Genomic DNA, 25,687 nt, shown 5'->3' on the forward strand with positions numbered 1-25,687 from the left:
AGTGGTCAAAAAGGGAGACTGAGCTTTGGCAACTAGCATTAAAAATCGCTATTAGAATTACTGACCAATTTTTGGACATTTTCTAAGCACATAACAAAAAAATCCTATAAATTACACCTTAGCTAGACCACAAGCGATGAAAAACCTTTGAAATGAAGTGAGTTATTGAAGGTCCTCTGTCACCAAAAAAACACATTGTCTGCTCACATTAGATTAAACTACTCAAATGGTATTTCAGATGGGCTTTATTGAAAAATGTATTATTTACTTCAGAACCACCAATACTGTTGTTCTCTCCCAACTACCTCTTGTAGGATGAAGTCATTGCTGTTTCCGAAAAGGTGATCGTGAAGCTTGAAGACCTGGTCAAGTGGGTACATTCTGACTTCTCCAAGTGGAGATGTGGTCTCCAGGCTGGGCCAGTGAAAACGGAGTCCCCGGGAAGGAATGGACAGAAGGAAGCGCTGCTGAAGTACCGGCAGTCAACCTTGAACAGTGGACTCAACTTCAAAGACGTTCTCAAGGAAAAAGCTGACCTTGGTAATTATCCTTTGTATTTCTAAATCTAACATGTGGGCACATACAGTAACCACTTCTTTTATTGTAGGTTTTTCTGGAAACCCTGTCATTCATATCTGTGTGTGTGTGTGTGTGTGTGTGTGTACATATATATGTATACATATGTAATTTCTTTAATCTCAAAGGAACCTGGGATTATGAATGGATAGATGACTGGGTGTGTAAGAAATGGATGTTACCTGTTGGATCACAAGACCTTCTATTTATGGAGCCCTGTGCTAGAAACTGGATGATATAACACATAGCATTTAGCAGCTTCCAGTAGCTTCCCTCATAGCTCGTTGGTGAAGAATCCGCCTGCAATGCAGGAGTTCCCGGTTGGATTCCTGGGTCAAGAAGATCCTCTGGAGAAGGGACAGGCTACCCACTCCAGTATTCTTGGGCTTCCCTTGTGGCTCAGCTGGTAAAGAATCCACCTGCAATGTGGGAGACCTGGGTTCGACCCCTGGGTTGGGAAGATCCCCTGGAGAAGGGAAAGGCTGCCCACTCCAGTATTCTGGCCTGGAGAATTCCGTGGACTATACAGTCCTTGGGGTCGCGAAGAGTTGGACACGACTGAGTGACTTTCACTTTCACTTTCAGTTGCTGTCAAAGAGTAAGTCTTAATTGAGGCACCCAAAATTGAATGAGTGGAGAGTTTAAATATTTGTTTTGAGTAGATAATATGACATTTATTAGGACTGTGTCAGGAAAGCAAAATGAGGAAGACAGATGAATTACTTAATGTGAATCAAGGGGGCAATGTCAGAACAAGGGAATCTCTGGTTGGCAACTCCTGGCCTAGGTCCCCCAAGAATTTTTAGTGTTCAGTGGTCACCATCAACTATGTGGTTTTTTCTTTCCTTCCTTCCCCTATTCCACTACAGCTTTAAAGGAGAATTTGGGATTCAGTGTCATTATTTTGTTTAGTGTTTGAATCCTGCCTCTGTTGCTTACTTAGCTGTGTAGACTTGGGCAAATTAACCTCCAAGCCTGGAAAATGTGAAAACTTTTCAGGGTCACTGGGAGATGTAACACCCAGTGATAGGTATATATTGGTGTATGGAAGGAGCTCTATAATTTATTCTGTTGCTTTTTCTTAACACTGTCTTCTCCAGTGAATTTTTTGTGTCCTTTCCTGTTTTTTTCTCTTTTGTGTCTCGGGGGTAGCGTTCACTGACTTACTTTCCTAGCATTGCTCAAGACCAACGTTGTTGACCTCTGATTTAGACCAGTTATTTCCTCTTTAGGCAAAGAGGAACTTCACTTTTAACATATTAAAGCATCTTTTTCTTTCATTCTAGCACAATGCTGATTTTCATAGCCCTATTTTATGCGTTAATGTGACAACTTCCTGTTTTTTCTTTTAACCTAGATTTTAACTACTACAACAAACTTAGACTATTTTAATTGGCATAATGAGACTAAATAACACCGGTAACTGACTTGTCTTTTGTGTGATTCTCGTTTGTGATGAGCTATGCTGTATTTTGGGAATAGCATTAATATTTTCTTGCAGTTTGAGTTTAATAATCAACAGTTTCTTGGCATCTTTTGTTAGATGTCAGACAATAATATTTTGGTCATGGTGGCCCAGTTGTCATGTGCACATTTAGAGAAAATTATTAATCTATTGGTTTTTAAAACCAAAGAATTTCTTTCTTTTCTTTCTTTCCTTTTTTTTTTAAACTGATTTTCTTATATAGGCTGTTACAAAGGCCAATTTTATGAACACATGTGACTAGTCTTCTGACATGTGGTAATGCTGAATAATACAGCTGTTGTGTTACTTGCCTAATATATGATCTAAACTGTATTGCTATTGTCTTATGTTTTTCTTAACATTAAAACCTTCCTTTTGTTTGTTTGTTTTTTTTTTAAGTTATGAAATATACTGTTACTAATAAAAAACTAAACAGGAAACCCATGGGGGACAAAAGGATGTGTAAATGGTTAAGCTTGATGTCACACATATAAACAAGAGTATTTATAGCAGAGCTGTTTTTATATTTAAAATTATTAATGAATGAAAAGAAACCCAACTTCTTAATTTCATCAAGACATTTAGAGGTTTTGATCTTCCTGAATTCTAAAAATGTCCATAATGTAACTTTTTAATAATTGATTCCAGAAGAAATTGGTTTATAGTGCATATTCAAAGTACTTAGTGGTTTTTAAATCTTGTTGTTCGTTAGACTCACTTAGAGAAATTTTTTAAATAATACTGATTGCTGAGGCCAGTTTTCCCAGATTCTTCATTCAGTAAGATTGAGGCAAGGCCAAGGAATGTGACCTGATAAAAGTATCTCTAGAAGACTGATTTTTTGGGGGGGTTGGAGGTGGTCTCATTTGGGAAACAGTTCTATGATTAGTGCAGAGGAAGGGAAAATAAGCAACAGGAGATTTGACTGGGAAAGCCCTCTGAAGAATAAGGAACACTGTGTATTTTTCTCTCTTTTTTTAATGTAAAATACCTCTTTAAGGATAGAATTTGGGGCCTTGAAATTCTACTTAGTTGGTATGAACTGTGGGGAATTTGAGACAAATAGCTTTTGTAATTGGAATGCACACTGTGTTGTAATAATGTGGAAAGAGAAACAAAAACTTTCCTTAATGTAATGAGTTTCCATTATCTGCTTGATCTAAGGGTTGCAAGTCTACATTGTGAGGATTTATATTGGGGAGATTGGGGGTGTCCTTTGCCATGTGCATTTCTGTCCCAACAACTTTCTCTTCAACCTCTTACTTTCTCTGTCTGCAGCATCAAAATATTTGTTGTCTGCACTTTTCTTTCTACACAGTGGTTTTCTTATCTCCCTTTCTCTTGGCCACACTGAAACCACTTCCAATACCACATTGTTGATGGAAGTTCACACACTTATTAGGTTTTTCCTTCTGTAGAACCCTTCCAGCTCCTCATTGTTCTTACCAGGGAAAGAAGATGAACTCTGAGATTACTTAAGACCCCCTCCCTCTTTTTGTCTAGCAGAAGTAAGGAAAGAATAGACTGATCTCACCTTCCCGTGGATAAAGTAAAACTCCAGTGTGTTATTTTTCTGACTGAACTATTTTGCAATATTAAAATATCAATAAAAACAAAATAATTTGGTTGACTCTTAAAGAAGGGATTTTACCATATAAAAGCTATTTAAAGAACTCTTCTTGTTCAATGTTTAGTTAGAATAAGTCCCCTTTAATCCCAGTTTGTCACTTCCTGTCTCTCTGAATAGTAAAAAAGAAAAAAAAAAGAAAAAAGAATGTTCTCACAAATGTGTTTCTGCCAACAAATTAATACTCCATAAAGAGAAACTCTGCCCCAAATGGCAGCTTCCAATAAGTGCTCTGACTCAAATCATCAAATCACTACTCTTTCATTTTTTTAATCCCCTTGCCCTTCAGGGACAATATTTGCGGATGTCATGTTTGCTTTTTAAAAAAAAAGAAACAAAACCTATTTAAGATCGTAAATGATGACTAAAACTGCAGATCTAGATAGTGTGGAAAGTAATAATCTTAAAAAAACACTTCTGAGATGTGCGAGTACACTCGTCCCTTTCCCCCTTCTTTGTCCTTTTCAAAGAAAGAAAGTTCAATATGAAACCAATTCAAATTGTGACTTTACTCAATGAAATATTTTACCTTCTTTCAGACAGTTTCATACTGAAGTTTATAGAAAAAGGAGGGAAAAAAATAACTATGTTAAAATAGAAGGGTTAAGGAATGTATTATTCATAAGCATAATGAACACAGGAACCTGTTTTTCCAGAAGAATCGGGTTGATTAAATCATTCACTATACAAGCCTCTAGTTATTTATTTTTGTCTTTAGAATTACAGTACTTAGCGTTTGTAATAAAGTGGACCTGATACCCATATTTGGTATGGCAGTTGGAACTAGTCAAATGAAGAATTATTTCATTTTACGAAACTTTTAGCAACTAAGGAATATAAACACTATCAGTTAAACATAGCATACTTGCAATTTTTTTATTCCTTGGGCTAAAGTTTGAAAAAAAATCAAATTATTTTATATAACACTGCTTCTTACAGAGTTCCTTTAAGTGAAGTATGAAAGCTGCAGTGTAAGCTTTATTGGCCTATAAATATGTCATTATAGTTGGACTACATTTATATGCTTTGGATTGTTGTTTAAGCCAAGAAAATATGTCTCTACAGGTTGACTTTTTATTGAAACCCTTTGAGGCATACAACAGAACGTATTTTAGGCCAAGGTTATTAAAGCAGCATTTTCTTTTTCTTTTTTTTTTTTTGCAGCAGACTCATTGTCAATTATGCTGCCACAAATTGTCTGTGAATGGACAGCTATGAATGGTTTCATCTCCAAATGTGTCTCTAGAAAAAGAAAGAAAAGATAGGGGAATCTGAGCTGAAATTGAGAAAAGAGACCAAAAGATGTGGGTGTGGGTAAGGCTGAATTTAATGATGGGGGTTCCTTCAGTTCGATTTCTGTTTCTAGAGTCCCATCAAATTGAGAAAGAGTGCCTTCCCGGGTCTCTTCTGTTGTTGAGACTTCTACTGTACCTTGGGGAATAGATAGCATTGTCAGCATAAAGGAGTCTTGGTTTGGAGGTCAGGAGAATCTTAGCTCTTCCTGCCCTGGAGACGTCACTCGGGGTACAAGTCACTGTGTGTTTACACCTTCAGGTCCCTCATGTGTGAAATGGATAATAGTGTGTGCTTTGTTTTTTGAGAAGATAGACTGAGAAAAAAGTGTATATGGAAGCATTTGTGAAGCTGAAGTCTGAGATGGTTTTGTCATCATCATATTATTATGAGAAGGAGGTTCTATATCAAAGGGAGCTAGGCGGTATAATATTAGCTAACTTGTCTCTTAAGAACATCCCTAATCTCATGTTCTGGTGATTTGGGGCAGGGTTTACGCTCTCACTATCTGCCTTAATAGAAGACTGTTATTAAAATCCTTTAGGTTCTTGCTTTTACTTATATATATTTTATATATACACATACACTTTGTATATATTATATATACATCTATATGGAGAAAGAATACAAATATATATTTTTATGTTTATGTAAAAACATGTATTTATATTTTATATAACACTTTTCCTCTTAAATTCTGTGTAAATAAGCTGGGCCACAGTGGCCAGTGAGGTGTGGTGTCTTTTCTAGTATTTTTAGTTAGAAGTTGACTGTAGTCTTTGCTTGGAATTTCTGGAGGCTTTTTATTTCAAATGGTTGTTTCAACTTAGCTGTGAGTTTGATATGTCAAGCTGCTTCCCAGGATGTGGCTATGGGAAGGATTCTCGCTTTGTGCTGCAGAAAACAGTATAAATGTCTCTAATAAGAAGCATGCTAAGGTGCTGACAGTTTGTCATAGTAAGTATTTTTCACCGGAGACATCTAATGAACTTCTTAGGATTGAAGACATGATTCTTACTAAGACAATCCTTTTCTTTTATCCTTACTTCCTTCCTAGATGTAAATTTTGTTTGTATGTTAAACAGTCTTCTGAGGGTATTTGTTGTTTATATTTTAACTTCCATTGCTGAACTACCAGACTATTTTTTTTCTTAAGATAGAAACGTGGGAAATTTCTTGGATGATATATTGTTGAACTATGCTGTTTGTGGATATCATGAGGAATCCCTACAGAAGGGCCTCTTCACTGAAACAAATTAGCCTTTACAGGGTCCTTGAGTTCAAAATACAAATCAATTACACTTGAAGCTTATCAGAAATTTGTAAAGATAATTTCCAAAGGATTTTGTCACAGGCTCCTCCAACAATATTGTTGTGTGAACCATGCCTTCTTTAAACAATCTAATTCTAGCACAACAAACATAGGAGAGGCATGCTGTCCACATGCGTGCCAACATGGCTGTTTCTTCAAAAGGTTGCTTCATTTCATCGTCAAGTGACAGGCCAAAGAACCTCTGACAGGAGCAAGTTCACACTTCCAAGAGTCTGTCCCCAGGACATTCAGGGCTTTAGAACAATGTAGTGGCAAGCTATTTTCTAAGGACCTGGGAACATAGATGGGAGTTTATTCCATTCCTTTCAAAGGTAAAATTCAGCTTCGTCATGTAATCAAAGAGTTGAACACTATCCTGAAATAATGGTAAAGTGAACATATAAAAAGTGTCTTGAATAAATAACAATGATGTATGTTGTCTGCACTCAGCCATCTTGGCTAGATCTGCTGGAAGGGAAGTCTGTGAAATCTGTGTGTGAGCCAGTCGACAGCTGGTCCTTGATATTGCTGTCTAGATATTCATACTGCCATCCCTCCTGAAGGCTCATTTCAAGTAAGACCCTTCCATTTGGAATTTTTATTGACTTTCAGATCTTCTAGTGTTACCTAGAGTGATGAATGCTTTCTGAAACACTAGATTCCCATCTTTTGATAATGGATTTAAGGTGGATAGTCAACTGAAGAGAAGTTTATAGAATTTAAGACTTTGCTCTAAACTTTAGAGTTTGAGATGTTGGGGCAGAAGTAGAAAGTGAAATTGGAACTTCAGTGTTATTTTTAGTATTCAGGTTACCAGCATTCACCTCTTGGATACAATAGTTGAACAAAGTAAGAAACTCATGCTTTTTAGGAGCTCTTCATAGTATTGTCAGGCTGGCCATTGGTACACTTGTTATTTCCTTCCCCTTTCCTTGGGATCATCCTCAATCCTCTCTTTATTTAGGCAAATAATCCCATTTTTATTTTTCAATTTTTCACCAGGATATGGTTTCAGAATCCTTCCCCATCCTAATTACTCACCAGGACATACTCTGGTTGTTCTTTTATACCGTCTTACCCATTTGCATTTTGCAAGCTCATCTCTGCTAAGAACCCTAGGCTTCCAGTGGAAGAAAGCCATGCCTATCCATCAGGCTTGGCACCCTCCGGATAGGACCAACATAGGCAGAACTATTAGAATATCTTCCCTAAAGCCGTATGGCCTTGACTTTCTACTCCTCAGGGCAAAAAGGAGGAAAAAGATGTTTTTGAATCCCTATACCTCCTGAAGTTTAGTTATCCTTTAACAAAAAAAAAAATCAGTAGTGTTAAATGTAGACTATTATCTAATGAGCACCATCATCAGCTAATATGGCAGAAGGTTTTGTGACTCTGTATCACTTCCTTGCCTTTCAAGCTTCTGTAATTCCTATAGTTAAATATTGTAGCATTTAGGGTAGGTTTGCAGTGTATTTGCCTCAATAAAGAGCCACAGTTGAATACCAGCTTGGAGTCCAGCTTTGTTTAAGCTGTTCTGATCAAATAAGATAAAAGACCAGCATGTCTTCCCTAAATTATCGTATGTGTTAGTTTAGTTCATTATCATCCTTCTGGACTCTAGCTGTTCTTGCCTTTTTTTTTTTTCATTTTCTGTTTTCTGGTATATGGCCATATCTATGATAAAAAAAGACCATGATGGAGAAGGCAACCAGCCCATACTTTTGTTTCAGTCTCATTAATAGAAATGTGAATTTCACAGTGAAATATCTCTGGTAGTCACCATCTGATGGGAAGATTACCAAAGATGAAAGAAATTCAGCTGTGGTCTGAGTCCCTTGCTATATATATATACCACCTTTAGTTTCTGATTGCATACCCAGGGTCTTTTGGAAAATCTCTTAGGCAGCCTTGGCTTCTTACAAACTCATAAATATCTGGTATTATAGACAGACTGGCCTACTTGGAGCAATACTTCTATCTGCATCTGGTGATAGGAGCCTGCTGTGAAGAACAAACTGACTGGTCCACGTGGTCTGTTAAATACCCTTGAACAGTGCAACACTGTGCCTCAAATGTGCTTTAAAAATGAAGTTTGATTCAACATTCCCCTTGAGCTGGAAGTGCAATGTGCTTTTCTTTTATTGTAACTCTAAAATACTTTTGTTTGCATCCCACCTCTCATCTCTTTAGCTACTACTGATGAATTACTGATTATAGGCCATTATTATAGCTGTTGCCATGATAGCATCACCGTGGAGTCCAGTAGTATATACATCCAACATGTGAATTGATGTAGCTATTCCAGAGGGCTTTGTGAACATGTATTTGATTTGGACATTTAGGCTTAATTCTCTTTAGTATTGATGCTGATTCTTTCCAATTGCTCATTTGTCTTTCAAGTACTTTAAATGTGAGGTTTTATTGCAAAACAGTAATTTTCCTAAATGTCAAAGACCCACTCCTCTTCTCTCCTCTAACATTGTGTGTTTAAGTCTGTAGTTTGTACAGGTCACTTCTGAGGAAATTTGAGGTTTGAACTTTTACCCCATTTTAATGAATATATTTATTTAGGACAGATTGGAGTAATAGTGGGTTTTCAGAGGCTTTACAAAATGCTTTACGCACAGTGGGGTTTGAAAAAAACAGTGCTGTGGATTTGGGGTTTTTTTAGTTGCCTTGCCCTGTGTATTTTCAGCTAGTGTGCTGGACTTCAGTGGCCTCTTTTTGTTTCCCCCTAAAATCCCAGAGATGTGCCTGGCCTTGAATTCTCTTTCTTTGGACCTTTCCACTTGCTTTTTATTAGATTGGTGCCGAAGTAATTGTGGTTTCAGTCTGAATTTTAAATCATTATAACTAGACTCAGACACATCTTTATTAATCAAAACAGGAGCCATTTCAATCAACACATGTTTGCCAATGAGAAATAAGTTTGTTTACTCCTGTAGCGTAAAAATCTGCGCTTCAGGATTCAACAAACTCTTGGAAAGCATTCTCTGTCTCTTGCTGGTTGTGGAAGCAGTTTCCCTGCAAAAAGTTGTCAAGATGCTTCAGTTGGGGAGAGGTCAGGTGAATATGGTAGATGAGGCAGAACTTTGTAGACCGATTTGTTCAACTTTGGAAGTGTTGGTTGTGTGCTGTGTGTTTGGGTATTGTTGTGGAGAAGAATTGGGCCCTTTCTGTTGACCAGTGCTGGCTGCAGACATTGTAGTTTTTGGTGCATCTCATTGATTTGCTGAGCATACTTCTCAGATGTCATGGTTTTGTTGGGATTCAAAAAGCTATAGTGGATCAGAGTGGGAGCAGATCATGAAGCAATGACCATGACCCCCTTTTTTGGTGCAAATTTGGCTTTGGGAAGCACTTTGGAGCTTCTTCTCAGTCATACCACTGAGTTGGTCATTGCCAGTGGTTGTCTAAAATCCACTTTTTGTTGCATGTCACAATCCAATTGGGAAATGGTTTGTTGTTGTTGCATAGCATAAGACAACACTTCAGAACAACAATTTTTTTTAATTTGTGGTCAGCTGATGAGACACCCACTTATCAAACTTTTTCACCTTTCTGGTTTACTTCAAATGCCAAACAACATAGAATGGTTGACATTGAGTTCTTTGGCAACTTCTCATGTAGTTGTAAGAAGGTAATCTTTGATGATCCTCTCAGTTGGTCATTGTCAACTTCTGATGGCTGGCCACTGTGCTTCTTATCTTCAAGGCTCTTGAACCATCACTGCACTGTACATTCATTAGCAGTTCCTGGGCCAAATGTGTTGTTGATGTTGAGAGCTGTCTCTGCTGCTTTATGACCCATTTTGAATTTGGTTTAGAAAACTGCTCGAATTTGCTTTTTGCCAAACATCATTTCTATGGTCTACAATACATAGAAAATATACAGCAAGTAACAATTCATTAGCAAAAAACATAAAGCAAGAAATGTGCATTAAAATGAGGTATGACATAACCACATTTAAGAATGTATTCCAGTATCAAATGGCAAATTTCAACATTGCAAAACTGCAATTACTTTTTCACCAACCTAACAATTTTTAAAGCATTTCTAGCATCTTTTATGGAGAAGGCAATGGCAACCCACTCCAGTACTCTCACCTGGAAAATCCCATGGGCGGAGGAGCCTGGTAGGCTGCAGTCCGTGGGGTCGCGAAGAGCTGGACATGACTGAGCGACTTCACTTTCACTTTTCACTTTCATGCATTGGAGAAGGAAATGGCAACCCACTCCAGTGTTCTTTCCTGGAGAATCCCAGGGACAGCAGAACCTGGTGGGCTGCCGTCTATGTGGTCGCACAGAGTCGGACACGACTGAAGCGACTTAGCAGCAGCAGCAGCATCTTTTATGCTTCTGACCCTTTAAAAATACTGACTTTCAGCCTGTAGTCCCCCTTTCTTTGTAACTTCATGCCTACTGGATAAGAGGCAGGTGTTGTAGGCAAGCACCCAGTAAACTATTCAGCCCCAAACCCCAGATTTTTTTTTTCTTTCTTATTTTTTTTTTCACGTGTTTTTGATGTGGACAAATTTAAAGTCTTTACTGACTTTATTACAACACTACTCCTGGTTTATGTTCTGTTTTTTTGGCCCCAAGGCATGTAAGATCTTAGCTCCCCGACCGGGGTTTTAACCCACACTCCCTGAGTTGAAAGTTGAAAGTATTAATACTGGACCACTTGGAGAGTCCTTCTTTTGTGTTAAATATTGTTATCGTTCATTGTTGTTTTTCTGATTGCCAGTATGATCCGTGTTCATGTTAGAAAATGCAAGCAATACAACAAAGTACAGAAAGACATGTTGCTGCTTTTCCTCCCCCTCCGAAGTAACTATTGTTAGCACTTCTTATATCAATATTCTAATCTATATGAATGTGTTTTTAGGTATGAATTAATATGTATAGTCTTTTTCCCTATAAAAGTAAAATGCCTGCCCCTCTCCCATTTAAATTTGTTACAGGTGTATTGTGACAGTACCCCCATATTATAAACCACTCTATCTCCACTGTTTCTTTCTGCCTGCATAACGTTTCACTGTAGATGTGTTTCTGTTTGGACATTTCAGTTGCTTCTGTTTTCCCACAAAGTCTGAAATTCTTGTAACTCTGCCCACATCCATGACTGTTTCCTCATACGTTTGTAGAGGTAGAATTGCCAGCTCAAAGTGCACACAGAAAGTTAAGAGAACCTATCTCTCTCTTATCTCCTATCACTTATGTAAACCTCTTGCCTTAGCCTAACTAGTCTAACTGCCTGGTCTTCTTTCTTTTCAACCACATGCACCCACTCCCCTGCTCCCCAGCCCTCCAGTAAGTCTCATACTTTACTCATTCTTGGAATGCCCCTTCCAGAATTCTTACCTGAAGGAATTCTCTCTTTTCATTAAGATTCAGTTTAAGCCCCTGAAGCCTTGTTCAGCATCCAGCTCAAAGGATTTCCCCTGCTTACGGAGCTCTTATCACACATAGTGTCTCTACCACCTGATTGAGCACCTTATGCTATAACTAGCAATATAAAGCAGTATATTATGTGTTTGCCTTATCTTCCCAGTAACAGTCCTAACTATCCTGTAGGCTTTCTAACTTCAAAGCTATATTTAGTAGGTTAAGTAAACATGCAACGTTTATGATCAACCTCCTCTGAAATCTCTGGCATTCTTTGCGTGATGGGGACACCTGTGTGGATTTGGTGGTTGACTTGAGTTCTTCTCTGGCACTTCCTAGGACACCCTCTAGTGGAGGGGCTTCTTGTTGGTACCCAGAAGGAGAAGCAATGTAAAGTTAGCCCTCCACATCTGTGGGTTCCATATCCATGGATTCAACCAACCTCGGGGAAAGCACTCAGAAAAGAAGGAAAAAAAACCTTCAGAGACTTCCAAAGAGTGAAACTTGAATTTGCCCCATTCCAGCAACTATTTACTTAGCATTTACATTGTATTAAGTGTTACAGCTCATCTAGGGATGATCTTTGAACCACACGCGTGTTAGGGTGCTAACCCTCTGTGCAGTCGAAACTCTCAGTATAACTTATACTTGGCCTTCTGCTGCAGTTCCTCCGTTTTCCTAGTTCCTTATGCCCATGGATCCAGCCAGCCTTGGGTTCCTGTGTAAGTGGACCTGTGCAGGTCCAACCCATATTGTTCAGGGTCAGTTGTATAAAGGAGGATGTGTGTAGGTTATCTGCAAATATTCTACCATTCTATATAAGAAACTAGCATCCTTGGGTTTTGGTATCCGGGAGGTGGGGGCCGGGGAGGGTGTCTGAAACCAGTCCCCCACAGATACCAAGAAGAGATGACTATACTTGTAGTATTTCGTTTCTATTTTTGGCTTCATTTGTAGTCCACTATAGGGGTCACAAAGAGTTGGCCATGACTGAGCGCACACAGATTACACATATTATGTCTATAGACTGACTCAAGGAAATTTGCTGAGAGCTTTCGAACATGTTCAAAGCTAGCTTGCTAGCCTAGGGATTTTCAGTAGTGTTCTAGTAGGAGTTTGTATGTGGACATTTTACATATTAATACTGACATTTATTAATTCCTCTCCTCCTCAAGAGAATCTATGTCATGTGTCAGAATTATAGCAGTGACAAAAACATACAGGGAAATAAACAAAGCCAGACTGGACTTGCTTTGCCTTATCTTTTTTTTTTTCCCCCCTAATCATCAGCTTGTTTGCAATCTTTTTCTTTTTAGGTGACAAGTTATTAAAGAAATGGTTTTAGTAAGATATCTAATACTTCTTATTCTAGGCAGTTGTACTGTTTTAATCCTAACCTCACTTAATTATGATGATTACGCCCCAATCATGGTGGAGGATATTTTCCACCTTCCAACCACCCGTTCCACTTCTTTGGTTCACAAAGAAAAGTATTCTCTTAGTTTCTACAAAAATAATGTTCCATTCCTGGCCTATTCACTCAATAAGGAATAAAACATTGTTTTCACAGCAATGCTGATAATAAGGCAGATTTCAAAGCATGATGAAACATATACTTTTCTAGCAGAGAAAAACCTATAGTTACCTGGCTAATTACCTATCACGTGATGGCTGTGTGTAAATATAGGCTTTCACATGTGCAGCCTCTGTGTGGGTTTCTTTCTTTTTTTGTTTTTTACATTGAGAATACTCATTTAGTTTCCATTGTTTTGTATTAATGTTTTCAATCAAAAATTTAGAAGAATGTGCAAACACAGGAACTGCCATTCTCAGGGTGGCTTCTTTCTGACCGCTGTACTAAACCTCCGTGGCATGAACTTTGAAATAAGACAGACTTGAATTCAAATCCTTGCTCTGTAAGCTGCATGACCCTAAAATTTTTAATTCTACTTTGATTGCTTATCTGTAAAACAGTTAATACCTATCTCAGGGAACTGGGGAAGATTAGATTAGATCACATATGGGGGAGTGTTTAGTCAGTTCAAGAACATTAGTGTTCTTTCCTCTTTCCTTTAGAAAAGTAAACTTTAAGAAATGCTATTTTCTTCCCCAAGAAAGTAGAGTGGACAGTTGCAACCTAAATATAGAAACATGCAGTATCAGGCATCAGCTTCTACTCACATTTCATTAATCAACAAAGAGATTAATTCCTTGGTCGTGTTTTACTTCTGAGAAGTGAGGATACGTAATCATACAGCATTCTTAGAAGGAGAATAAAATTGAATGTTGGGTGAACATTTGTAATATTTCACACATGCCCTTTGGATAATGGTAAATCTCACACAATAATAAAATATCAGGATTGATAATCTAGTTACAGAATTCTAGTTATGACTTCTTTTCTGTACTTAGTACTTCTTAAATGTCCTCTGCAGAAATTAGTTGACTTTTTAATATTTTCAGTGATTGAGGAAACTCATGACTTTACAGTTCCATCCCATCTTTTATCTGTCTCTGTGCTAGAAATTCTTTCTTTTGATGAATTAAATGAGAAATGCATGGTTTATCACATAAGCAATTGTACTAATGATATTCTGTTGTCTTTGGTGCTGTTCTCTGAGACAACAGAGAACAAATCAAATTTTTGTTTTCTTAATAGCATTTCAAATATTTGAAAATAACTGCCCATATCTCCAATTTTCCATTCTCCAGGTCAAACACAAACACCCTCAATCTACATTCCTTATACAGCATGCCTGCTGGTTTCACTACCTTTCTAGTAGCCCTTATCTAAAGATATCTAAGTTGTCTCACTCTCAGGGTGTAACTATGTCTTCTATTTAAAGAAAATGAGATACTTCAATCTGTTTTTCCCTTTTAATTTTACTTTTTATACAAAAATTTTAAACCTAAAAAGTCCTCCTTTACGTCCATTCTTATTCCTCTCCTCCCAGAATTAACACCCTGCTAGTGATCAGTAGTTACTCCTCTAGTTACCTGTTTGTGTGCACGTGTGTAAATTGTCTTGCTTTAAGTATAAGATCTCACTCTGTGGACATTCTTTTGCAAGCCACCTTGTCAGCTCCTGTTAAGTAGCCTAGAACTGTGCTGTGCCGCATGGTCGGCACTGACCACACAGAGCTGTTGGGCCCTGGGATGTGACTACTACAGCCGAGGAACTGAGTTTTTAACTTTAATTAATTTCAGTTTGAAATTAAAAACTAAAGCGGTGTAAAATTTTCTTCGTTAAACATAACTTTATTGCTTTGGTAGGACTGTATCACTTTAACTGAATTATTTAGCATGCACGTTAGATACGCTGTAAGTGTAAAATACACACCAGGTGTCAAAAACTTAGCATAAAAAATATATCTCGTTAATAATTTTATATTGATCACCTGTTGAAATAATATTTTGATATGTTGGGTTAAATAAAATAGTATTGTAATTTACATTTTTCTTTATTTTTAGCATGGTTACTGAAAATTTTAGGAAACTTTTAGATATAAATGGTGCATCTTATATTTGTATTGGACAATGCTGATCTAGAGAGATTTGGATGGCTGTGATATTTTGCCAAATCTTTTATTTTAAAGTATATGTCGGGCATACATTGCAGTGTGTGCATATCCTCTACAGGTGGTTGTGCTTTTGTGACTTTACTGAACAATGCTGTTTAGAGTACAGTATCTTTATTTCAAGCCCAGGATGTCAGGAAGCAAGCACAAAAGCAGCAGTGACATAGCTGGTACTGCGAGGTTAGCTAGGCTAACCTTGAATTAACAAACATGCTCTCAGAATGGCGCTCATTTGGATGTAGGGAATTTACATAGTAGCATCACTGTTGTATCCACTGAGTGCTCAAGATAGCCAGGGTGCTATATTTGCTCCAGAAGGTAGATGAAGTTGAAAGAGATCCAGTCTCTGCCCTTAGGAACTCATGATGTAGTGGGGTGGACAGGCACAATGAGGTTACAAGATTGTATTTAGCCAGTGCATAGATAAAAGCATAAACAGAGAGGACTGGGAGCATGGAAAAGGTTCCTGAGTGGGTCTTGCATGTGAGCAAACTTGTAAATGCTTAAAGAGCAGGGATGATGATACCCATTTCTTTGGCTGTGGTCTCATGTGTGATTGTTGAGTCAGTGAGGAGATTCCCATTCCATGTGATCTCTGTTCTGAGATGTTATTAGACTTGAAGACTATCGCGGTCATCTTCAGTTTAGATTGTCTTTTTGAAGTGCCTACTTATCCCTCTAGGAACTTGCATTTGGTGCAAAGTTGGCTTTGTAGATAAAATTTCCGTGCTTGATGTTAAATGCTGACCTTTCATTATCTCTGGTAAATACCTTGTGGTTCATATCAGGCCTATCTGGTTAGCAGAAGAAATACATATTTTATATATCCCTCATTGAAATTCCTAATATGTTGCCAGAGCTTTAGCACTTCCACCTAGAAAATGTTCTGAGATGTTGAAGGGAAGATAATTAAGCTTAAGGCTCTTTCGTGATTTGTTTGGATTTATAGTTTCATTTGTTTCATAACTATGGAGACTTTTCATGTCTACCAATGCATGCACTGGTGATAAAGAAATACCAGTTGAAACTCAGTGTTAAGTCTTTATCCTCTCATTGGGTGTCCCTGATTCTTCAAAGCAATATTTTCATATCATATTCTTAGCTTGTATGACATACAAGCTAAGGGGAAAAGTTAGCAATTTTAGATGGCTGATGATAAAACTTTTGTATGAAAATGTCAACTTTCTGCCTGATTGCAAGTGGCGCTAGTGTGGTTAATCAAATCAATTCATAGAAAACAGTTTCTCCCAAAAGCAGTGTTAGAGTGGATCTTAGAAAATCTGAGAATTTACCCTGGGCAGAGCTTTCTAGCTGAGTAAAACATTCCCTGTCAAATCAGTTCTAGGAGTGAAGATAGGGAGGACTTAGAATCTATACTATAGATACGAGATTCATGGTTTGCCAGGAGGTTTACTGATGATCATCAGCTGCCCCTAGCCACTGCCCCACTGCCACAACACAAAACCCATAGCTTAAGCTGTAAGTCATATATTTATATATTCTGCTGGGGAATCATCCGAGTCATGAATACTTACTAAGAAATGATGGATAAATTTTTGTGGGGATGCCTTGACCCCTAAGTCTTCATGCAGATTTCGGAATATAAACACACAATTTCTTGGGAGCCTATTCATAGCATTCATCTAATTCTGAAAGGAGTCTACGATGATTAAAAAAAAAGAAAAGTTAGGAAATACATTTTCAATCCTTATCACTTATCACTCTGCCCAAAATACCACCCATCAGGGATTACCACCAAGGTTTATTTATTGCATTTTCCTTGAAGTCTGTGCATATGTGACAGGGAGGAAAGGTAGTTGGATTCGCCTATTTCTGATGGTGCTTATTAATCTTTGGGTGTTGGGCTTAGATGACTTTGAGAATTTGGAGAACACTATGGACTCTCCGCTGAGAAAATACATCCACAAAATTAATATGACATTTGAAGACGCTCATGGAACCATCCTAAAACTGGTCTTTGAACTCTTGGTTAAAGACTGCTGGTTGATTCCGTTTAAAGAGTATTGACTCATTGTGCTATGAAAAAAATGAAAATGATTATGTGTCCATCCACAAGGTTGATGAGATTCTGTTTTCAGAAATGAGGATTTCTGGTTCTCATGCATGTGTGACAAGAAAGAACATATTTATTTCTCTCATGTTGTGTATTTTTTCTATTTTTCTAAATTACTAATTTTGACAGCAGGAATGGGCACTGGTTAATTCGTATTTGCTCCTGTCTGGTTAATCAAGGTAGGCTGTATACATATTATAACTTTAGAAGTTACTTCCTCTTTAGGAAGCCCTCTGAAAACTCCTTTTGGTGAAGTAGAGCCCCCTGTTGTAATGTAAATATATTCCCTGTGGCTTAATTTTTACATATCAGGTTTTCATAAAATGAGGCCTGCCAACTCTGAAATTTCTTTTGTCACATCAACCTAGTTGTCATGTTTTTTGACCATGTGGCACGTGGGATTTTAGTCCCCCGACCAAGGATCGAACCTGTACCCCTGTATTGGGAAAGCAGAGTCTTAATCACTGGACCACCAGGGAAGTCCCCAGTGGCCACTTCTAATAGCAGTTTGTTTATTACGTGAATCAATCTCATGCTCGGTATTCTAAATATTTGTAAAATAATAGCTTTTGGGGTTTTACTAATGGAGCTCTGCGTATTGTTTATGGGTCTAAATTTGGTCTATTTTCAGGGAGCATGAGTGGAAGCCCAAGATAAGAAACATTTTCTTTTTTATCCTGATCAAGACTCCCATGTGCCATCTGCCACTACTTAAAGGAAAGGGAAATAAAGGTCCCTCCCTCACCCCAAATTTTAATCTAGGATATTGTCTGGCATGTAGTAGGTGCTCAATGCACACATTGGATGAATGGATGCATGATGAGGCTTTAAATCTTATACTTGGAGGCAGCATAATGTAATGGTAGAAGTCTGGCAGACCTGAATTTGAACCCTGGATTGCCAATTTTAAAAAGTCTGTATAATAATTCCTACCTCACAGAGATGTTGTAGGGTTTAATAATGTATTGAATTCCAGGTGCTTAAGACAATGTCTGGCACAATAAAGCACTTGATAAATGGTAGCATTATTAAAGTCTTAGGCTTTAACTTAGGATATCCTAGACTTCAGCCATTTGTAAAGCAACGTCAACATTTTTGCCATTTCGATAAATCGCTGTTTTATTATTAATATTTTCTTCTTTGCTTTTTTTAAACTTAAACAACTATAATAGGAAATTTTATGTCACTACTGCAAATGGGAAACTTATATCACTTGCTATAAATAACAGTGAAGATAAATACATAATTCTCAAAATTTAAAAAAAAAGTGTATCTGTGTATCAACTTAAAATTGACTTGGGTACTCCTAGAGTATACCACACTTAAGTCATTTCCTTTGAGGCTTTTCTCTTGGGCAACAGCCCAGCCTAGTTATTGATAGCAGTGAGACCTGCCCGGACTGTGGCAAGCCTCATGTCAACAGCAGGCTGGGAAGGGTTGGAACCAGTTGCACTGAATTAGCCTATAGGCTCAGCAGTGTAACGGCCACACAGATGTGAAGTCTGAAAATAACCCACTGTGCACCTGCCCCTTTTGTGTGTCCGTTGCAGAGTTAATTAAGCAAAATAGATTAAATACTGTAAGAACAATAGAATAAAGACTTGACTCTTACCTTTGAGATGCCTGGACTCACATGATTGGTTTCATACTCAGCTCCTCTTTGGGTTGAGGACTCCAGAATCTCAACTCGGCAGTTTCTGAACACAGATTCCAGTCGGGTGAGGAAACGGGCAATTGGGATTACTACCAATTGACCCAACACAGTGATGGAGTAACCGAGCACATCTGAGTCCTGGGTGAAACTAACTTCTCTAGAAGTTTGTCAAGCCAAATTTGGATTGGCTTAAATAAAATCCTTCAGGCTGTCTTGATTAGGACAAGCTGCCCTAGCCTTAGGTTTAAGCTAAGCAAGAAGACATAAACACTGCTCTAGAAGGAAGTGTACTGCAGTGGCTCACAAAAAACAAAGGTGAAGACTTGCATCTGTGCTGTGCTGCATAATTGATAAAAGCTAAAGCAACATTGGAAACAGGCTCATCATGCATGAGCCTAATCGTTTAAATATGCACAGCACATTCTAGGATGCTTGTTAATGACCCGATAGGCATGTTGCAGTCAGAACATTTCATGTGGTTTGAGAAACCGCTCTGAATGTGTTCGCCAGACAGTCTGATTCCAAGTGTCCTGAAGACCATCCTCAATTTGACTGTGCTTGTCTTATGCTGTGAAAGAAAAAGATAATTCAGCCAAGCACTGTGCCGTTGGCTATAAACAGCACAGTTCTGAATACAAATATTACTAAAGGTAAATGAATCACTGAAAGAATAGTAGCATAAAATATCTCACAAATGAACTCCTGGAGTTTGGGCGAGAATAAATTTTACCGTCACAAGAGCAGCACCTCAGTCCATTGACCAGTAATATTAGTTGTCCATTTAAGACACCAAAAAACATTTATGATCTTAAAGCAAATGGTAATTAGGACTTACCAGGCTGTAAATACATAGCAGGGATTTGGTGATATAGCAAACTATGGTGGAAGCTCGAGTGGTTTCTAGTGTTAGTAGAACCTTGAGAAATATTTAAAGCCGTGTTCTCCGCACCACATTTTTTTTTTCCTTAATTAGAGATGAGGGGAATAGCAGCTGATATTTTATCAAAAAATGTGCAACTCTTTTTCATTAGGGCCAATGGGAGTATCTGACTGTTGAGAGGAGATTAAGCCTTTGTTTTGTATAATGCATTAATCTTTTAACTAACAGTATATTTGGGTTGGTCAGAAAGTTCATTCAGGCTTTTCCATAAGAGGTTACGAAATAACCCGAACAAGCTTTTTTGGCCAACCCAATACTTAAAGAAAAATATACTGCTTCCTCTTGGCCCCTCCCTCTCTTAAGTTCCCTCATTTCTGGGTCCTTTCCTTTGAATAAGGTTTGTGTAAGTGAAAAAAGACAACAGTGGAAAGGCCCTAGGCCTCTCAGCTCCTTGACTGGTTTATCTCTTCTTTCAGATTCTAAAAAGTAAAGCATTCATCATTCTAGCCCTGGACTTTGTTTCCCTGCCTTCTTATTTGTTACCTGGCCATCTGCAGAGATGTGGAAAGGGGTACCGAGCCATACTTGCCTCCTGGCTTCACTCACAGCCACAGGAAAGGCGGCCTGTCACCAGGATGGGATGGCTGGACTGTGCCCAGAGCCGCAGACTGGTGACGTTCTGGCAGCGAATTGGTTGAAGATGCAGCCCGACAGCTGAGGTACAAACCAGTGTCACTGCTTGGCAGGACTGGCCTGGTGGAGCAGCTTATGTTTGAGTAAGAAGCAAGACAATTCACTGTCAAGTCCATTAGCCCCCCAGAAAATTCCAAGGGAAATGATGCATGCCCCATTCTAGTGGATGCTGAGCATTGCATCTTAGGTGCACCCTTGGTTTCTGTACCCGTATCCCAAGTTCATGAGACTCTGATCATCCTTGACTGCGGCTTTTCTTGAGCTCCTTCTGTGCGTGTTTATTGTATTTGTGTCTAGTATGTGCAAGGCACTGGGAAAGACCTGACCTGTGCAGTCTACACACCTACACTGGTGTCATTAGTAACCGTCAGTTGACCGAGTTTATACACAGGGCCACATGTGCCTGGTGTGAAAAACATGGCCAGGCTCTGCCCAGAGTATCTTTATTTTTGCACATTTCTGTGGTCCTCAGTTCCCTTTGTAGATTTGTACCTTTCTTGATTTTGAAGTCTGGAATTGAATAACAATGCAACTTACAGGATAATTAGAGTGAAGAGTGGAAATCAGCACATTAACAGCTATGCAGGACTGATGCAGGCACCAGGCAAAGTGGACACGCACCTCAGGGCTGGGGGAGAAACCAAGCCCCCTGGACTGGCCAGGAATGAACTCTGCAGTGACTGGGGAGTGGGAAGGGGTGGATCTCCTAAGGACAGATCCAGGGATATAGGAGGGGTGTCAGGGAGCACGGAGAGAGGGGCTGGGGGCAGTGGCTGTTTACTGATTTGCATGAAAGTCTTTAGTACTTTGATCTGGTGAGGCTGCCCTGGTGTGTACCAGCGGAAGGGCAACCACCACCCCCAGCCCCTCATGAGCCCCAGTGTCAGGGTGTTAAAACGGGGGCAAAAAACCTCTAGATTTTGTTTGTAGCTTACTGAAAGCCCACTCTACAATGCTTAACTGAATAGCGCTCTTCAAAATGCACCGACTAAAAATAGTTTCATCTGCAGTGTGAACATAGTTTCATATTTATACTAGCATCTGGCCTAAGGAATTGAATACTCCATTCTTTAAATAGCTTCACTCCAGCTCTTGAATACTCTGAAGAAGAAAATCTCCTTCAAACACCTTGTTTACATAGGCATGTTTAAATGCAAACAAACTCTGTTTTTAAAATGCAGTAGAATATTAATTTGGGAGTTAATAGGGCTTTGGGATAGTCTTTTTGTGTGTGTGTGTGTGGGGAGGGGAGGCAAGAGGAGAAGTTGAATAGAGAATGAGTTTAAAATATGTCCATTTAGTAAAAGATTTCTGAGACATCTACAGTTTAACTTTTTCTATTTTCCTAAATTTGATTCACGAACATGTGAATAGTATGTGTGAATCTTTACGTAACATCATATGTGAAGCCAGTTAGAATGAAATTCTTGGGAAAAAAAAATTTATGCTGCTGCTAATGCCCAAGAATAATAGAAATATAAGCCTAGATATACTTTAACTTTTTCTACCAGTAAATGCTTTGGGGCCGGAAATCATTTGCCAGCAGGCAATGAATGTACTTTTGTTAGTCTTAGGGGGATACTAATGGTTAGTCCCCATGAAGAAAAATGTGAAAATAACACACTAAAAGGTAAACATTACGAATGGATGGCTAATGATTAGCTGTTATAGTCCAAAGGGGCAGGATATTTTTTTTATAGTTTTATGACCCTTGCCCAGCCTTTATTGAAAGAACATTGTACATTCAGAGTTATATATTTCAAACTTACACCTACTTTGAACATCCTACTTTAAAGATCATAGCAAATATTCTCCACACTTATTTATATGCTGTAGGGGGAGGAGGATTTTAAATGTATACTAGTTTTAACATTATATTAAAGAAGAGGAACACAATTATTTAAAAAAAAATATCTAGTTTAAGGACCCACAGAGTGGGATATAATAATAAATGTCCACCCTATCCCCACCCCCCCAGCCTGAAAATTAAGTAAGGGCTGTACCATTGTTTTATCAAGTCAGTGAGTTAGCATTTAGTATATTATTGCTACAGTAAAGGCAAGATACATCCTTCTCAAACGTGAAAAGCTTTTGTGAGCATAATCCAGTTCAGAAAAGTAAAATTGTTAACGGGTTGCATTTTTTTCCTTATTTAAAACAAAAATGGCTTTTTTGAGTCCCCCGGGGCTCTAGTTTTACAACTTAGATTAACTGCTTTAGTAAATAAAAGAATGTCGTAGAACATTGCCCACTAAAATGTTAACATGTGGGTATGTTTGAGGAGTAGTAACATAAAGGCAACTTTTCAGTCATTGATGTTGAAATTAGATTTGAGGCCATGGGTTGTTCTTCACGGTCTACCAAAGTAAATGCTTTGGCTGAATGAAAACTATGTAGATTCTCTGGGAAACACTGAAATGTCATAATTTAAACACCACTTTCATTTTTCACCAGTGGGACTTTTCTAGATAAAAATCTAATCTAATTCTAAATCATTCTTTTAAAATGTTTTTTCCCATTACAAATGTAATATGTTTTTTATTGCAGAAAGTAAAAATATGCAAAAAGAAAAAATAAAAATGATTCTTAGTCCCACTACCCAGAGGCTACCTCTGTTAACAGTTTAATTCCAATTTACCGTATTTTCTTGATTCTAAGAGCCACTGGTTGTAAAGATGCATCATTGATTTCACAGCAGCTTTTGGGGAACAAGAAACAATTTCATTCCACGTTTAGACATAATTTTTAGATACATACTGATTTCAGAAAATTACAAAGTGGTGAAGGGGGCCAGGAAATGCATTTTAGAATTGATTTTTAAAGGCCCAGCTCTGGCCATCCTTTCTTATGAAGCTGTATTACTCTCTGGGTTCCCAACTCACTGGGACTCCTTCCGTAGTCCAAGACTCTTAGTGTAGTAAGGAACCTCAGTTATTCAGTTTAATTCCATTTTACATCCATCACTGTAATCCTTCCACTGCTCCCCCACTGATATTGGGTTTACTTACTTTATACAGCCCTGGATTTTTTTTCTTACATGCTCTGAATTTTAGGAAGATTTTGTTTTTATACTGGACTGAATACTCTGTCTCTGCTACATTTACCCATTGGGACCAGTTCCCCTAAGAATCGCCATGAGACACGGGGCATAGACTTTCTCCCACATAAAAGTCCTTTTGATACGTTAAAAGCAGTTATCATGTTACTTTCAAGAGCTCCTGAAGTCTTCCTGATTCTTCTGACATCTTCTAACTTCTAGGTTAATTACCCCTGGTGCTTTCAATCTAGAGTATTCTTATGCTCCTGTTGGTGAGTTTTGATTAATTACTGCTAGTTTAAAAATACTGTCCACAGACTATCTAAGTTGTTTAACCAATGTGGCGTGTTTAATAAGAGCATTGCATTCTTTATCCTGGACCTATATTTCCATGAATTCTGTGCATGTTCTATTGTTTCTCCCAAGAAGTACTTTCTTTTGAGTCTTATGGAAATTATAGTTAGCTCAGAAAACTGAGTCTTTTTTTAACATGAAATGTTAAGATGGACCACCACCATCCTGTTCTTGTACAATCATTTTTTCTTTTTTAGAACCAAGTGTAAGACTACATTTTTTCTTTATTATATTTAGCATTATTTACTTTCAGCCAATTTTCAGCCTTTTAAGAGCTTTTTCCTCTTGACTCTCATACATTTGGAGCATATCTCCCAACTGTCCCATCTGCAAGTGTAAGAAATCTTCTGTATCTTTACTCAAGTAGTGATTAAAACAACACCCACCAAATAAACACAAACCATTATTACTGTTTGAATATGATGCTATTCCTACTTGCATTTCTTTTTAAGGTATATTTTCCTAACTTGACTCCAAGGGTCTTGTAGGGAAAAGCAGGTTTTAAATGGTCAATATTTGTATTGTCTAGAGCTCGTAGTTCAGAGTAAATTTTTGATGGATTCATTGTATGTTTGTGAATCATGTTTGTATTTCAGCCACCACTGCAGTTCTTGGTACATGAGCCAAGGAGAAATTAAACACACAGTGGACCTAGGTGGAGATGGTTCAGACCGTGTCATATATCCTAACTCAAAATAAGTCATTTTCTTTCATTCATGTGTTTTCTTATAGAATGATAAACAGCTGGTTTATGGAGAAATACTCATCTTTCAGCTAGGTGATTTATACTGTGTAGACAAACTGCCCAGCTATTTAACTGTTTTTCCCATTTCTAGTAGATGTTTTGCTCGAATATAGACACAACCTCCAGAAAGATACCTTTCTGGCCTGTGAATGTTAATATCTCTGTTAATGTGTGTGCTATTTATAATTGAAAAATGATACTGGCATTTTATTTTGACAAAGTGTTGAAAATACAGCTCAAAGTAATCAAGGGGAGCTACCCAGGCCCATGAAGTAATTCATGTAACCTTCTGGTTTGGATATGCTTGTTGTATTCATGTAGATAATAATCTGTTTGTACATTCTTATATTTGTTTATTCTTTCATTGGTTTATTCAGTAAACACTTAAGAGCCTATTATGCTTAAGTTCCATTAGACTTTAGCTTTAAGAAAGATTCTTGACAATATTAATTTTCTTATTGTATGGAAGTATTGGGGACGAACGATCTCATGAAAATTACCTAGGTAAGAATTTTGTAGGTGTATGAATATACCCAGTCTAATGTCTAATAATAAAAATAAATTTAACCTGGTGAACCAGTATACACATATGCAGAAATATCTATATTGCATATATGTATGTGTATATGTATAGATAGATTTGAACCAGTGACTCCACCAAACCTGACTTTACTGTGAATGATGAATTCTAGCATTTTCTTTTTTACTATATTCTATTTAATTTTATAAAATGCTGGTTGCAACCCACCTAAGAGGTTTTGTAATCCTACTAATAGGCTGCAAACCTCAATTTAAAAAACACTGACCTAGAAGTAGTCATTTTGCATGAGGTCTTCTTTCTGGTTAAGCACACTATTTCCAAACTTAACTAAGTGTTTATGGATCTGAACGTGGCCAGCTGTTACTCAGGTTCTCCGTACCCTATGACAGTTCCTACAGAACTTGTATTTCTTTTCCAAAGTCCAAAAGTGAATCTTTCTAAAGTATCCTGTTTGTAAGGCATCATTACTAG

General features: G+C 37.9%; 1 protein-coding gene across 2 annotated transcripts in view; it reads left to right on the forward strand.

The window, feature by feature from the left end:
* ARID5B (AT-rich interaction domain 5B) overlaps positions 1–25,687 on the forward strand; it is a 188,961-nt gene that overhangs the window by 32,489 nt on the left and 130,785 nt on the right. For both annotated transcript variants that reach the window (XM_070470711.1, XM_020897782.2), the window contains exon 3: positions 315–540. In XM_070470711.1, the coding sequence (XP_070326812.1) occupies positions 315–540 (226 nt within the window). The remainder of the gene's footprint in view (positions 1–314; positions 541–25,687) is intronic.

Source organism: Odocoileus virginianus, chromosome 7 (genome assembly GCF_023699985.2).
Source record: "Odocoileus virginianus isolate 20LAN1187 ecotype Illinois chromosome 7, Ovbor_1.2, whole genome shotgun sequence".
NCBI classification, from domain to species: Eukaryota; Metazoa; Chordata; class Mammalia; order Artiodactyla; family Cervidae; genus Odocoileus; species Odocoileus virginianus.